Consider the following 17,474-nt stretch of genomic DNA (forward strand, 5'->3'; position numbering starts at 1 on the left):
ATCATGTAAAATAATTTTAGGTAATTATTTGATAAAAAATTATCTTAAATTACTTTAAGATAATAATTTTAAAACTTTTAAAGATTCCAGAGCATAACCTTCTTTCTGTTAGTATATATCTTATCATGATGCATCGAAGACAAAAGAAAGTGGAAAAGGACGGTTGGGATATCTATTAGTGATTTGTGGACACATGCAGATCGACTTAGGTTATTCCACGCGATTCGCAGAGAAAAACGATCCCACGGAAAACGCTTGTGTAGAAGAAGAGAAGCCAAACAAAAGTTCCCCAGCACAACACAACCGGTTGGTCCCGGATCTACACAGAATCAGTCACAATCCCATATTATATTAGATTTTGCTTTATCTTTTTTTTAAAATTATTTTCATTCACACACGGGGACTTGAACCTACCTCTCGCCATCTCGCTGAGACTTCTCAATAATATATATTGTAGATATATAGAGGTTTTGTTACCGTAGAGTTCACTTCTCAATATTCAGATCACATTAATATTATACACACACGGGGACATGATTATTTTTAATTTGTTGACAAGAAAAGTAACTTAGTTAATTGACGTATCTTTGTATAAAATACAGTATTAGTCATCTTTTATATATATATATATATATATATATATATATATATATATATATATATGTGTGTGTGTGTGTGTGTGCAAGTGGCAAATGCATGCCTAGACTGAACATATTTAATAAACCTAAAACTGATGAGTTTGCTGTCACAATTAAGTACGTATAGTTTTGTAGCTACTTTGGAATTCCCAAAATAAATCCTGAACTTTAAAGTTGCGGCTACCTCATCTCATGACGACCTAGATCTCTAATTCTTGATAAATATTTTGATGCCCACGGAATACATGTTTTGCTTAGGTGGAAGATTTTCTTAACAATATAAAACTACAAGAAGTCTCTACGGATCATATATATAAATATGAATTAGCACAACTGTAAGGCGACCTTGGAAACTACGTAGGAAATGGTCCTGACCACCACATGCGAAGAGGAACTACAAAATTCAACACTTGGCTTGTCTTTGGATACGTAACCCTTATTATAAAAATTTTCAGTTTCATAAAGGTCCCAGTGATTACTTGGAAATGTGGCAATATTAATGGGATTGGTCCTCCTTGTCTCCTAACCGTATATTTTATTGATTCAGAAAACCAACATCCCAAGTGCTCTCATGATCTATCTTAGATATGGTTTGATACATTTGAGTATGATCATATCAGACATGATTGTATCTGATCTTAATTTCATTATTTGTTATATATGTGCACTGTATTCATTAGAGTACTGTCTGCTTTGTATCTTCCTATTGATCAATCATATGGTATTTCTATCTTTCCAGTGGAGGGCATCAGAATAAGATTCTCTTTTTACTTTAATTTAATTTTGGTTTGATGTATAACTGGAAAGATTCAATGGCACTGGTATATTGGTTATTGGCATCATAATCTTTCAGGGGAATTATAGTATTCCTTTTGCTGTAACAATGACATGAGCTTTTCAGAGCTTATGGCATCATATGATCAATTTATGTCATACTTAATTTTTGTCTTTCAAGAAATCTTAAGTTCCAAGATTGTATCAAACACACATATTGACGATCAATTAAGATATGTACGTGGTGGCTGCAGGTGCTTGCCAAGGGACCCCATATTAAACTATGAATCTTATGTATAATGCCGCATGGTAATAATATTTGGCCTGCTTCACCAATGATAGCTTGCAAGTTAATTTTGAATTACAAGTACATTGTTTTAGAAATAGGGCACACACATATGACATATAAGACGTAGTAATTATATAAACCAATTTTTTTTTTAATTCGTTAACTCTAAATCTTCCCTGTACATATGTACATATATTTATATAAATACTTGAATTTGTTTCCTAATATTTTAATTTTTGTATTATTTTTATATTGAGTTTTTAATAATTTTTTTTATTTGTTATTAGTCTTTTCTAAAGGAAGTAATAACAAATGAATTTTTTTTATGAAGAATCATATAAAAAAATTAATTTATAGGAACTAAAAAAATGTTTCAAGAAACAAAAATAAAATTATTATTTTATCACATAGCAAAAATAAAAAAATTATTAAAAAATAAACAAAAAATTAATATTTATTACGAATTATAAATATATTTTAGCTATTTGTTAAATTATATTAATTTGATCTTTTTCTTTTTTAATTAAACAAATAGTAGAAGTCATATTAATTAAAATAGCTACAATTAGTTAATGAATGTGCAAGTCTTGAATGAGTTGAATCATCAAGAGTCAGCCATACTGAGTCATCGATGACATATAATTCCTCTGCTTTTCACGTGTTATTGAGATTTCTTCTCAGAGTAATTTGGCTGTTTTTGAATAAAAGAGAGTATCTTCCGTTAAAGTTCTGTTTAAAGAACAGAGTTGGTGCTTGGACTATACTAGTTTAACGCAATCGATCTCTAGCACACCGATGATGTCATTCTCCTCAATCTTTAAATTATTACGGGAGTTTCACACATGCTCATCGATTATTTTATTGATTATGAGGTTGTTGAATTAATCCTTAGATTTACCTTACCCAACAAAACCAATGCATAACATCTCGTTTTTTTAAAACAAATTTAAAAAATATTTTATCTAAAAATAAATAAAATTTTAGAAAATAATGAGATTTTTGTAATTAAATAAATAAGGAGAAATAATTTTAAGGTAAATAAAATAAATATGTGTTTTTAGAAAATAAAAAGATGTTATATTCATTAATTTGATAGGAAAAAAATAAAGTTCATTTTTATGAAACAATAAAATAAATATAGTATATAATAGACTTAGAGTATATATTCTAATTATAAATAGACACATGTTATATTAAGAAGATATGTTTATATGCTCTTTTCTTCTCTCAAATTTATTCTCTCTTATTCTTCTTTCAAAACTTTCTTTTTTTCGTATACACTCAGATTTGTCCTAATAAAACTATGATACCAGAATCGTTAACAATTGGATCATTCTTAAATTTGGACACCAGGTTGGAAACTCATTTTTGCACATTTTTACCATTGAGATTTGTAAAATAATGTATGTAAGGAGAGAAACTCCTCTCACACGGAGATAGTGAAATTGAGGCTCTAATCTCCTTCTCTCTCATGCTTGGAAATCCTAGCAGAACAACCAGAGGAAAAACTTAAAGAATCTTAAGAAACCACTAGAGATACCACTATCGTTGTCGGACTACACACTTGAGTCCGCTTAGAGGTAAGAGATGAGTTATTCACGGTTGAGTGTAATGAGAATATGTGTAGAGATCCTTAGATGATCAATTTAGATGAATTTTGGGGTGTTTATGAAATTTTGATTCTATTTTTACAACTATAATTGTGACTTATATATGTTTGATGAACCAATTGATATCCCGATGCGAAATTGCTGTAAAATTGATATGTTCTTGTGTTGAGTGTGAACCCTAAAAATTGAGTTTTTTTTCTTCTAATTAGCATAAATTGATGAAATTAAGTAAGGAGAGATTTACTGTAATTGAGATATTGATTTTGTATTTTTTTTCCTTTTCGTGCTTTTTAGGGGTTTTTTTTTATATATAGTTTGGAATTAATATTATAATTTGGAATTAGAATAGGCTAACAGAATGACATTCTCGATTATTGTTTTAGCTTTAATATTTAGTATGAATTTATATATTGTTTCATACTGTTATTCTTTAAAATTGGTCAAAGTTTATTTAATTATAAGGTTCTTTGAAAGTTTTAGTGAATCCTTGGCATAGTTTTGTTTGATTATATTTTAGTTTGTAAATTCATGATTAGAATATTTGTGTGTTTAGTTATTTATATACCGTTTGTTTATACATGTAATACTATTTGTATATTATGAATTGTGATTGAGATTGAATATAAGTGACAAGTTGAACACGTGTTAATTTGTGAGATACTTGAGAATATGTGATAATGGATTATGACGTTGGGAGGTGTTAAATTGCGAACATGGGATATGGTTGTGAATAAGTGTGTGGTTAATACTTGATGTGATATTACTTGTGTGTTTGAGTTGTGAATTATACAATAACTCGACTAGTGTTTACCTTGAAAAAGGTGTTTATGCGCGAGATGTTAAAAGAAAAGTGTAGGGTTTCAAGTTAGAAACCTAAGGCATTAAATTGTAGCGTAATGTGTGAGGTATTAAAAGAAAAGTGTAGGGTTCCAAATTAAGAACTTGAGGTGTTAAATTGTAGCACATTGTGTTTTGAAAATAAGTGTGAGGTCGTGGGTATTATATAATTCATGAGCAATATTTGTATGTAAAAATTGTTTTAAGGGTTAGACCTGAATCAGGAAGGTGAGACCGTAACAGATTCTTCAAAGTCTAGGCATTAGGGTAAATACACTCAGTTTGAGTGCTCCTTTAAGCCTATGTTGATCCCATATGGTTGAAGCATTCTCGCAAAATAGAGTGATCCTAACTTATCACCTTATGATTTCACTTAATGAGAGTGACCTGACATACTCATTCTGTGGTGTGTCTTGTTATGTACTCCTAGGCGCCCTAGTGTTGTTTTTCATTAACATGATACCACATTGCATATATGATTGAGTCTTAGTGTATTTGTTGCATTGTAATGATCATTGTGACTTATTACGTAATAGTGGGTAATGAATTGTATGAGTGTGAGATGTTGTGTTGTACTAAAGATGTGTTGTTTTGAACACATGATTAATGTGAAAGTGTGAAATGTGATTTGTGATTAAATCCTTGGGGACAAGTGACGTTATGCAATAAGTGATAAAATGATGCAAACTGTGGTAAGTTGAGCTTGTTATACTTATATTATATGTATATACGTGCTTTCTTTTATCTCTATATGTTTAGGAATGTGATAACTCTCTCTGTGTGCTATTTGTGTTTAAATCATGTGGTAATCTCAAACCTTGTGTTCGTGGAAGCAGATGGATATGTGAATTATTTTAAGGAACCTCGTGCTGGAGAACGTCAGGACATAATGCTCTGATAGGATGTGACATTGGGACATGTGTTTCTATTTTAAACACATGATGTTCTGAATATGTTATTTTATTATGCTTCGTAACTTGAGTTTTTTTGTAAACTTGAACGACTTCGTTTTGAGTTGAAAATGTTTATGATAACAGTGAAACGAATATGAACCTTTTATTCAAGTGAACTCTTTTATACTTAGAAAATAAAGTCTTATTTTATGTAATTTCGTATTTTCATATATTTTATTATATAATATGTATACTTCTCATAAAGATTTGCTTCCATGCATCCATGTGATCTCACTATTATTAAATTTTCTAGCTTCCAATATCTTGTCTTGTAATTTGTTTATGTCGTTTCTCTTATATTGCATTGCATGTGGCTTAACCTTTTTTTAGCTGGGTAATTAAGAATGTGTTTGTGGGAGTTAAAAGTAAAATATTTTTCTAAAATGGTAGGAGAATGACAGAAAGTACCTCTAGTTACGTAAAATATATAATCGGAAACTGTTAATTGCTTCTTAAATTCAGTTAAGTGGGTTAGGTAAATCAATGAAAACCGAAACCAATAGTGTAGGAAGATGACAATATATATGGTTGGCTCGATCGACAGCATCCAGACCATCAGCCATGATACAAAATTTTGGGTTTGAATCTTACTAGCTATCTTTCATTAATGGATTATCTTAAAATAATATTCTATGGCTTTATCAAGTAAAATGAAAGGTTTTTCTCAGCCTTTTTATGACTGATTTATATTGCCAATAATGTTTGAAAGGGTTACAGTAGGTTTGGTAATTATACAGGACTGCACGATTTTTTTTTACCTATCCATGTTAGTCGTTAATTTTTGTTAGTGAAAAAAAATTCAAACTTACAATCTCTCTTATTCCTTTCACTAAGCTAACCTTATAGCTCCTCTAGGGTAATTGCTAGGATTCAGATTTATAACAGATACTTTGTTTATCCGGATTTTAAATTGATAGGAGTAGTTTTGTGACTTTTGTAACTGCAGCTTGGGAGGGAAAGGTTATATATTATTTTACTAATTTACCATATATGAGATATGGTACCCTTGTACCAAAGTAAATAAAATCTGTTTTTGCTGATAAAAAAAATATTTTCCATGGGATGGGACTTGGGAGCCAGATAAGCGACCAAGATTAGACCAAATATATGTTACATAAAAGTGAAAAGATCACCTAGTAAAAATTACGAGAAAAATTGAATTACTACTGAGACTAAGTAATGAGTTTATCTAATGAACACACAAGCATTGAAAAAAAAAATCACAAACTTAGAGAACATGGTATCCACGTCCCCGCGCCTCCCTTTACTTGCTCTTCTACCTCCCCTGAAGTTAGCCAATAAGAATTAGAAATGGAGACTTTTAAAAATTTGAGAGAGTATAGGCTTATCAAGGAGAAGAGTAGTGGGAAGATAACTCTTGCAACTGTTAGTGATTCTTACATTTTGTCTCGTTAAAAAGTGGGGAACTTCATTTCTATTTATACTTTGTACTTTGTAAATGTGAAGTACCATCACACATTGGTGAATAATTTTAATCATTTTTAGATGCTAGATATTTCTCTAAATTTGCTCTTTTTCCCATTAATTCTCATGTAATATTGAGCTATATCAAGTTTACTATTCAACATTCCCACTTAAAATCGATTTATCCATCCAAGTAAGCTTTTGATTCTAGCAAATTCTTTATGCGCTTGATTGGCTTTGCGACTTAGTCTACAATTTGATTGTTTAGCTTCATATAATTAACCTGTACTTCCTTTCTGATGATGCATTTGCTTATGAAATGGTGGGGTGTGTCGCTCTGTATACATCTATCTGAAGGTGACAAAATGTGTCAATATAGATGAGGGTATAGAATTGTGATTTGTGACCTCATGAAAAATTATAGCATGAAAATCAAAGCCAAGCTTGGTTGACCCATCCACCTCCTGCGTCCTACCTATGGAGGCTTCACCAACCAGCATTTATATCTCCCAAATAAAATAATCATAACATAGTAAGATACGTACTTATTTTATTTGATAATCAAGTTGTATAAAAACATTATGTATGATCAATAATTTATGAATGTTCTATTAGAACATTTATCAACTACTTGGCAAACCTCTTTTGTGCATGGCCAAGAAGAGCTCATTATGGTTCACAGATTGCTCAAGTCTCCTGGTCTTGAAAAAAACCATCAAATGTTAATTATAATATCACACATTCTATGATATTGAACTAGAGACAACAATTGTGTAGTGAAGACATACTATGTCAAAGGTTTTATCATGACAGTTCATATAAATTAAATTGTTATAATAATTACTTTAAAATCATTTCTAAAGTTCATTCGTGTATAGAAATTAAAAATATTCTTTTTATGGGAAGTGGTTATTAATGCTTTAATGATATTAGAGAAGTTATGGGGTGTGTTAAGTTAGAGTTTTACTTTTTACATAAAATTAAATATAGATAATAAAGGTTTAGCCCAAACATGAACCCAATCTATTTATGGGCTCAGCTATGTTTTGGGCTTCGAGCCCTACAAATCTTTACCCGCGGAAAGCTCAGTGTGGCTCGGCTCGGCTGTGAAGCGAGCCGAACAGTTTCATCATTGTTTTTGTTTGTGTCATTTGGAGTGGAGTGGCACAAGATAAGGATTTAAAGCCTCGTCTTTCATTTCCCTCCTTCCACGTTCCACTCTTTGTCGATAAGATAACATTTTTACCGTTTTTGTACCAAAGTTTTTTATGCCTCCGAGGTACATACTCTGCTTTGACGGTTCGACCAAACCAATTCTTGTATTGTTAGATAATTTGTAGAAATCTGTTATCCCTAGGTGTTTGAACTATTGGACTCACTTCTTCCTGTTACAAATTTCTTTTTGGAGCATTCTTGTTCCACCCTATGCTTGAATTGATTCATTGAAGTTAATTTTCCTTTAGACAATCCTCCTCCGTAATTTCAGCATGTGTTTCTTATAGTAGTATTACGTTACGTTGTGATTGAAATGCCAATACTCATAGGTTGAAATATTTTGTGTTCTAGAGTCTATAGACAATAATCTTGGTGACATTAAGATTAATGAAATCAAAATAAGATTGTTAAAATTTGCCGCAGAGTAGTTTTGCCAAAATGCCTACATAGAAATTTCAGCTCCTCTAAGCAAGGCGAGATAAATAATTGGGGTAAGGGCTGATAAATAATTGGGGTAAGGGCTTGAACACTTCTAATCAATGTGCATGAATGAAGTGATAAAATGAATAGAACCAATATGTGTAGTGGCCAGTGCGAGAGAGTAAACCATTTAGTTTATATCTTCATAAACAGCGTTCACTAAGTTAACCTGAGTACACTGAATGGAAATCCTGATTCATAATATGTTCCTGACATTTTTCATATATACTCCAATTCGTTGGCCATATTTGTCTGGGCAATTTTCATGAAGATGTGAACTTAGATGTGCACTATTTCTATTCTTATTGATAATATGAGAAATATTTTATTATGTTTCCTGATGAACTACGGATGTGTTTGTATGGACATTAATGCTGATATGAGGAGCAAATTGCATCATGTGATTCTTGTTTTTCCAAAAGTGTACATGCTAGGTGATTTCCTGTTTCTGTGCAAAATTATTGTGTATTTTTATATAGTGACCACTTAGGCGTATCTTGTTACTTACATGATCTGATTTTTTCTCATCTTTCATATGTTCTGTGAAGGTGACATGTGACGAACTCATTCGGGAATATAACAAAGTTTTGCATTTCAAGCCAACATGAATTCTGTTATACCATGCTCTGTTGGCAATGTTCCACTTGTTCCTGAAACTTGCTTTTTGAGAAGGAAAAGTAATTCTTTAACAACACCAAGTTTGTCAAGGAGCTCTGTAAAACATGGATCATCAACTCTTGTGAGATTTTTGTTTCCTCCATTTGTTGCCAGTGGACTATTTCCACATAACAAAAGGAGATACTGATTCATAAAAAAATATGTAGAACCTCTGCCACTTCAAAAACAACCACAGAAACAGAAGTAGCAGTGGAGGAACTAGACTCATCTCCTAAGTATGACGCCAGACGACCAAGATCTGCTAGGAGAAGTGAGATGGCTCCTGTAAAGAATGAAGATTTGATTCCTGGGGCAACTTTTACTGGGAAAGTAAAATCTATTCAACTATTTGGTGCCTTTATTGATTTTGGAGGTTTCACGGATGGCCTTGTTCATGTTTCTCAGTTGAGTGACGGCTATGTAAAAGATGTTGCTAGTGTTGTTTCTGTAGGACAAGAAGTGAAGGTGAAGCTAATTGAAGTCAACACTGAAACTCAGCGAATTTCTCTCTCTATGCGTGAAAATAATAATGACACTGTTAAGCCCGGTCCAAGGAAAGATGAGGTGAAGAAAAACACGAAATTTGTTGAAGGGCAGGACCTTAAGGGTACATTGAAGAATTTGGCAAGGTCTGGTTCTTTTATATCACTTCCTGATGGGGAGGAAGAATTTCTGCCCATATCTGAGGAATCTGATGAGGGATTTGAGAATTTTACAGGAATTTCATCATTGCAGGTTGGTCAACAAGTCAGTGTACAAGTTTTGCGTATCAATAGAGGGCAACTGACATTGACTATGAAGAAAGAAGATGTTGCAGCATTGGACTCTGAAATAGGCCAAGGGGTTGTCCATGTTGCAACAAACCCTTTTGCATTGGCTTTTCGCAAAAATAAGGATATTGCTACATTTTTGGAAGAGGGGAAGAAAATACATAATACAGTTGAAATATCATCGGCAGCTAGAACTTCAAAAGAAATTGTCAAGCAAGGGGAAATTGTATCAGATGTTTCTGATGCACAGGGTGAACCTGAAAGCAGCAAGGGTTTGGTTGACGATGCTTCCTTCTGAAGTACAAAAATAATGGCACAAGATGAAATTTCTGAGAAAGAGGTAGGTAGATATGGAGGCCAAATACAGTAGATGCTTGGAAATGAAAATGGATTCAATGATTTGAGAAAGAAAAATCAGTGACTTTCCTATATTTTTGCCATTAGATCAATTTAACAATATTAAACTTTTTTTAAAATAAAAAATACAAAATTTATTAAGATTTGAGTAGTATTAAAACATTTTTGACATACTATTAATAAAAGTTAAATTTATTTTATCTACCAACATTTTTATTAACAGTATGTCAAAATCCAAATTTTAAAATTTAAATTTAGCTTTTTTATTTATTATGATTAGAGCAATATTAAAGTTTAATTTATCTTACAAAGATAATTCTTTAATTTAATACAATATATCAAGATTTGAACTTTAAATCAAATTAAAATTGAAATTAAAAAAAAATATTTAAGGGAATAAGAATGACATAAAGGTAATCAAATTCTTTTTTTTAGGATAAAGATAATTCAAGTTCTTAAAACAAGAAAAGTGACAGTGAGAATGGAGATAATTTTTAAAATTTCTCTTAATTTAAAATAAATATTTAACTTTACATGTAAGAGTGAACATAAAGAAAGTATGATATTTCTTTTCTTAGCTTGCCATGACAAACAAAATGCTCGCTCACAGAAATGCAAAATTTACATACTACGGTAAGCCTTGATGACTGTAACTGAAGTGTGGGAGAACAACCTAAAACCTTAAACATCTACATCAATGATATAGACGGCTACTACAACAAACCTAATATGCTGTCATCAATATATATTGCCCACTAAAAAGTTTAGGACACCCCAATCTCGTATATAGAATTATACGTAAGAAATACTCAGGTATTATATGCTTAAATGTGGTCTTCCATCTTTCAGGATTAGAAGACAAAAGCATACAGCATTGCACTAGCTAGTAGCGACTTTTGCACTTTTCCATGGCTCTAGGTGCTGCAATAATCACAAATTTAGATGACTGTCATAATAAAGCTTTCAAAAAAGGAAAAAAAAATATAGAGACCATAAACTCTATAGTAGCAATTCTGGATATCTTTACCCCTTTCCCAACTTGAAATTATCATCTAGATATTTATTTGGATTTGAAGTCTGAACCAAGCATCGTCGTCAAGACCAATAATATATGCAACAAGACCATATTAATCTATTTTTTTTAACACAGTATATCAATTTAATGTTATATATATATACATAACTTGCCCTAAAAAAAATCGTAAAATTAAAGAAACATGAAACTAAAATCAAAGCATTAACAATTGAGTACAATTGTGTTTGTCAAACCAGGATTCTGTTTTCCAGTTTGAATGATGACTTTCCTGTTTTCTCAATTCTACATCTATATATGAATGAACGAAAGCAGAGTATAACAGATTAATTAAAACGAATGTTGGACCTACCTAGCCCAATTGCTTCAGAACTCTTCATTATCCTCAGCCTCTTGCAAGACTCAGTGAACATCCTAAAAAGAAGAATAAGATCATTTCAGATATGTCCTAGAAATGACTGTCTATCAAATTAGTGAAAATCCGAAACATTCTCCTTGAAATTAAGTGAGAAAATGCACTTACTCCCACGGAACATCACCAACTAGCATCCAATCTCCATCCTTGTCTTCATAGGTAAGAACATATTCTGAACCATGAAGGAGATCCATCAATCTACTTTCACTTAAATTTTCCCGACTAGAAACCCCATATGAGCCACATTGACCTGAACTTGTTAATAAAACATAATCAGAATAATACATGCATATTATTCAGTTATATGAGTCTATGCCATTGAAACACTATACAAACAAATTCATGCCACCAACCAAGAGCTAAACATAGGAACTTACTGAGTGTAAAACAACTAAACATCTTTTCAAGTGCCAAAGAGAGGTCCTTGTAAGTGGTAAAACTATTCAGATCCACTTTCCTCAAGTATGGGGCGCCTTCCATGCTGACTTTAACATAAAGGCATCCAGACTTGGCTTCTGCATCAGCAGCAGCATCATTCTTCTGAGGCTGAGAAGCCATTGAGTTCTTCCTGAATGAACGGATTGGTGGCCATCCCACAACTTGCGCCCTGATTCACATAACAACAATTCATTATTTAATTACTCTATTATAGGCACCAAATTCATAAAAACTTTCAATTTTCAGAGCCAGTGATTAAATTCTTCAAAACAAAGGAATCTAGCTAATAGAGATTTGTATCCTTATCTATAGGGTCAAAATCTTTTAGCATCAGGATCAGGAACCACAGAAAATGATAATTGGAGGAGCTCAAATCCCAAATCACATACCATAACAAGAAGATCATAGACAACCAAGACACAGGAGAAAAATAATGGAACAAACAAAGTAACTATACGATGATTAATAACATAGAAGGAATATCCTCTAAATTACAAAGAACACAAGTAATAACACTTTGTTTAACACTGGAGGCTAACATGAGAGTAATCAGCCTGAGTTGATTCATTTAAGTTTAAATTCCAACTGATAAAAATATAAACAACAACAACAAAGCAGCTTTATCCACTAGCTAAGGTCAGTTACATATTAGGCTCGATTAAAGACTAAACAAAAAGAGGAAAAAAAAAAAGGAACTTTCCTCTTCTTCTGAATCATCTGCATGCCTACCCAATCACTCAACACGAAAAGAAACATCTTGCTCCCAACTAGCTAAAAACACACAGAGAAACTATAAACACTAAATAGAGACAAGACAAATAAATAAAATACTTTCATGAAGGCAGAACCAACATCAACAACCTAAGAAGCTAAACAAAAGTAGACAAGAAAAACTAAATATGAAACACACACAGACACAGTCATCTAATACTACATAGCAAGGAGAAAGTGAAGTAAAGTATTTACTTTGCAGCTGGAGCAGAAATCTGGGGCTTATTCTCATGTAATGGTTTTGGAGAGTGTGGAACAGTTTCCTTGAGAACAGAAGCACCCAAAGCAGTTGGTTGGTTGGTGCAGTCTGTTGCAGTGAGAGTGAGAGACTTGGCAGCACTAACACTAACACTAACAGCACCCCTTGAAGTTGGAGAAAACAAGGCAGCGGCATCTTTTTCAGATCCTCCACCATTCCAGTTTCCATCAATGGCATCAGAGAAACCCCTCTTGGCCCCAGACACCACCACACTCTTAAACACACCCTCCCTCTCTGGTGACTCACACCCTGGCAACCCAAGCCTCAGCTCAGTAGCCTTCAGGTTCAACCCTTCTTCTTCACACCCTCCTTTCATTGAAGGAACAACCTCTTCCAATGCCTCAGACATCAAGACCACTTTTAACTGTTTCACAACACAAATCAAGAAAGAGAAAGAGAATATATGGTATTGAAGAATCACAACTACATTGAAGGAAGCTTTTCTCTTTGCTCTGTTATGTAGTGTTGGCCAATTACATTTAAGGGAGCTAAAAAAAATTATATATAAAAAAAAAAGAAGACAGGGAAGTGCTAACATTAAACAATGAACGAGGATGTGGTTTGCATAAGAAAATGCTCAACTGTTTCTGCTTTATTCTACATTAAAAAAAAAAAATCTTTGAAGGTTGTGATTCCTTTTTAGTTTTTTATAAATTTTGTGAATCTTTTTGTGGCCAACTACTCCGACAACCCACAGAAAGTACCCGGCATACTTTCCTTATTTTATCTATTTTTTCTTTAAAAATAGAAGATTGTATGTTACATGAAAATTAATTGTTAATAATGTAGAATTATTATAATTATAATTTACTATAAAATGATCATGCAGATTTTTAAACCCTAAGCTTTATCCATAATGATTTTATCCATCGATGCTTACTTTCAATGAATAACATTTGAAGTCTCTATGGAAAAAAGAAATATATATTAAAATAAATAATTAAAAAATAGCAAAACTAATACATTAGAAAATGTATAGTTAGAAAGAGAGACTATTAAATATAATTAGTCAAATTTGTAGACATTAATAATCAGTAAGTTAATATTTGACACATATATAATATTAAAAGAAAAAAAAAACTAAAACTGCGTATAATTTATATTTTTGCTATATATGCTTTGTAGAACGTGCTAGTGTGCGCCAAAAAGCTAAGATGCGCCTTTGGTAGCGCAGGGAAGGAAGGTGAGACAGTGAGGGTGGAAAGCGGGAGCATTAATCAAAGAAAATGATGGAACGAACAGTGTCTCTCAAAAAGCCAAATTTTCATGCGCCTAAAACAAAAAAGTAAAAAAAAAAAAACAGTGACCGTAACAAGTTCCAGATTTTCTTGGCTCTTATGCTGCTTTGCTTTCTTGGATTCTCGTGAAGAAAAGAAAAACAAAAAGTTGAAGATGCATTGGAGAGGCCAACAAAGAGAAAATTAACCAAGAATACCAAATACAACAAAAGTGACAACTTAAGAAAGATAAAGAAGAGATCTGCAAGGAAAAAACAAAAGTAAACGACAAAAAAAAAAATGAGAGAAAAAGAATTGAATCTATCTATTATCATACAATTAACTGCTAATTAGGTTCATGTCAGGTTTATGAGCTTTGTTTTTGTCATTAGTTAATTAATTGCAATTCCTATTATCATTATGGGTCTTGTAGTAGTAATATTACTTTTACTACTTGCCCTTGAAAGTTGAAACATTGCTTAATACTAGTAATAATAACGTATAAAAGCATAGGAAGAAAAAAAAAATATTCATGTTTTTGAAGGAAAAAACTTGGAAATATGATTACGCGTAAAAGGTTAAATGATTGTGCTGTATTTTTTTGGTTACAAAATGATTCATGAGTGTACTGTATAATAAAATTACAAAAATATCTACAGGAAAACGAAAAAAAAGAAGCTTATTAATAATAATAATATATATACAATAATAAATTTACACTCTTATTTAATCGTAATTATATATATTAAACTTATTAATTTTTATAATAATTGTCTTAGTCATATTAAGGATATTTTTAATTAATTAATAATATTTTTTTTATTAAACTTAAAAACATTCTATTGATTAGAGATTTTTCTTCTTCTTTTATATAATACATTGTAGAATTGTTGGATGTAGTCTTTTAATGAAAGGAATAATATACTAACCCAAAGGAAATCCGCGCGAAAAATATGGGTTGGTGGGAGACAAAACCCCGTTATGTGAGAGTGTGAGAAGTGAACGGTAGCTCTCTATATATGATAATTATTTTTTTTCAAAATTGTAATTTTTATCTTCTAATTTTTTAAATTTATCATTTTGGTCTCTTGAATTTTAATTATAATATTTTGTCTTCCTATTTTTATAAATTGGTGATTTTAATCATCCTATTAAATTATTAATAAATAATTCTAATTAATAAAAAGTTATAACTTTGGACCATATAATTATTTATGATTTGTTTAAATTGTAAGTTAATTAATATACATATATAACAGGGTGTTGAGATGGAATGAGTACAAATATCGGATACTTATTCAGTAATATTTAAGGAATTTGCAATTTGGTCCACGTATAAAAGCCACAGGTGGATGGTTTTGTAAATTTTATTTTGGTTTATTAGGGCAAAAGCGGTTCGAGGATGAAGATCGGAGCAAGGATTTTGTTTGATGTCGTGGAATATTGCTTTGAGCTGATACGATTGGCTTGAGGTGCGTGCCAATTTTGGGATTTTGACTTGGGTGGAGGTATTGGTTGTAAGTGTTTGGCTTCTAAATCTGATTATTGATTTGGGTAAGTGAAACCCTAAAAGAGAAGAAAGTCGTCGCAGATAGGTTGTTCACTGTTCACAGATTCAGCCCTTTTGCTCATCCGCCATCATCACGGCTAGTCATGGCTGTCGGCGGCAGGTCCGGAAGGTTACATGGGGGTAACCATCCCTCAAGGCACTTAACGGCGCCGTCAAGGGTTAATGTGTGAGCTGGTGCATAGTTCCTCTCACTGTCAAGTGTTGTTTCCACATCCCCCTTCCAAATGTCACCCGTCAAATACCAAATTGGGATGAAACGATTAAGGAAATTCTTATGTTTTTCAGGACTTGATTCAATGTTTAATAGGTGTCTCAGCTATGGGATTGAAAACCCCAATTTGGTCTACATCATTTGAATCAACTATGTGCAAAGATTATGATTTGTGTGTGTGTGTGTGTGGGGGGGGGGGGGGGGGGGGGGGGGGGTGTAACCTTTATTGAACTAACATACAGTGGGGCATGGCAATTGTTCTTCTTAAAATCGCTTTCCTCTTTTTAATGTAATAAACTGTCTTGTGAATGGTTTGGATGAAACTGATTCATGAATTTTATTTCTTATCATTCAAGTGTTTATCGATGAATTCAAAAAACAGGACATAAAGCTACTGTTAAGTGTTATGTGAGAAGAAGATAAAATTAAATGACAGTTTTGGAGGATGAATGCAGCAACATAAGCTAAGAAAGCATAGCATACATGCACAGTTTTAAAACTTATCTAAAAAAAATCAGCTTAGGAGGAATGTAAGAATGGGTATGAAGGGTTGGAAGAAACAAATGACAGAAACTGAGAAGGGGAGAGACGAAGAGCGATGTTGAACTGTTGAAGGACATGGGACCATTTTGCAAATTTTGAAAACTTTTTTAATATTGTAGCAAACTGGTAAGCGCCATGTTTACCTACAATACCAGGTCATTTGGCAGTCCACCACAGAATTCGCCGAGATATAAAGTTGGGTTTGATTAAAGAAAAAAAAAAGTGAGATTTGATTTTTCCACTAAAAAAATTTAATAAATTAACGACTGATAAAAAAATAATACGTATATAACATGATTATCAAAATCCTATCGAACCGGCCTATCATTTGGTCTTAATAACCCTCAAAACAGCTTTGATTGATAACCATTCTTGAACCGGAAAAATTGGTCAAGAACCAAATGAACATACTAAAATCGCTCGTACAGTTTGGGAGAAGAATGTGATCATTTCATTTGCTTGGTAACATATAAATATTTTTTTTTACTTAAGAATATATTTTAATTTTTAATATTTAATATATATTTAACATTGTTAAATGTGTTACCAAAATAAAGGATAATAATACCTATAATTAACCATCTTATGACCTTTTAAAAAAAAAAACATCTTATGATCACAGTTATTAATTCTTGAAAAGTCAAGGGGTACGTATATAAGAAGTTGTCTATTTTGACCTACGTACATATACTCTCTCTCTCTCTCTTTTTTTTTTTCTGTGCACCATAGCGTAAGTTTAATTTTTTTTAAGGCATAAAATATATTCAAATAATTTCATTCTTTTCCATAAAACATTTTTCGCATATATTGTAAAGAATTCAACCCTTACTAATATTCTTGTGTGTGATTATGGAATCGATTTGTGACCCATGCATATTGAAAAAAAATATTAAAAAAATTAATTCTTTAAATAAATATCAATATTTCAAAAAATTAATCATTAATTTTCATTAAAAAATATTCCCGTGCAGACTTTTTTAACGGTAGGATAAACAGTTGTTAAGGTAATGGA

At 31.9% G+C, this 17,474-nt stretch overlaps 2 protein-coding genes across 4 annotated transcripts; one reads left to right on the forward strand and one right to left on the reverse strand.

Moving 5' to 3' along the window:
* Window positions 1-7,699: 7,699 nt before the first annotated feature.
* LOC102665312 (polyprotein of EF-Ts, chloroplastic) lies at window positions 7,700-10,146 on the forward strand. 2 transcript variants are annotated; one of them, XM_006584756.4, is made up of 2 exons: window positions 7,700-7,805; window positions 8,770-10,146. In XM_006584756.4, exon 2 carries the CDS (start codon window positions 9,155-9,157, stop codon window positions 9,944-9,946), a length of 792 nt encoding a protein of 263 aa, XP_006584819.1. In that variant the 5' UTR covers window positions 7,700-7,805; window positions 8,770-9,154; the 3' UTR covers window positions 9,947-10,146. The 2 variants fall into 2 exon arrangements, with proteins under 2 accessions (XP_006584819.1, XP_006584820.1); XM_006584757.4 differs by having other exon boundaries at window positions 7,739-8,655.
* A 347-nt stretch (window positions 10,147-10,493) lies between these two features.
* Window positions 10,494-13,627, reverse strand: LOC100795749 (auxin-responsive protein IAA27-like). Of its 2 annotated transcripts, XM_006584509.3 has the most exons (5): window positions 12,858-13,627; window positions 11,831-12,060; window positions 11,562-11,703; window positions 11,391-11,452; window positions 10,494-10,926 (listed from the first exon to the last, which is right to left on the reverse strand). In XM_006584509.3, the coding sequence occupies exons 1-5, from the start codon at window positions 13,457-13,459 to the stop codon at window positions 10,889-10,891; spliced, it is 1,074 nt and encodes a 357-aa protein (XP_006584572.1). In that variant the 5' UTR covers window positions 13,460-13,627; the 3' UTR covers window positions 10,494-10,888.
* Between the last annotated feature and the right edge of the window lie 3,847 nt (window positions 13,628-17,474).

The sequence above is a fragment of the Glycine max genome, chromosome 8 (genome assembly GCF_000004515.6).
Source record: "Glycine max cultivar Williams 82 chromosome 8, Glycine_max_v4.0, whole genome shotgun sequence".
Taxonomy (NCBI): domain Eukaryota; kingdom Viridiplantae; phylum Streptophyta; class Magnoliopsida; order Fabales; family Fabaceae; genus Glycine; species Glycine max.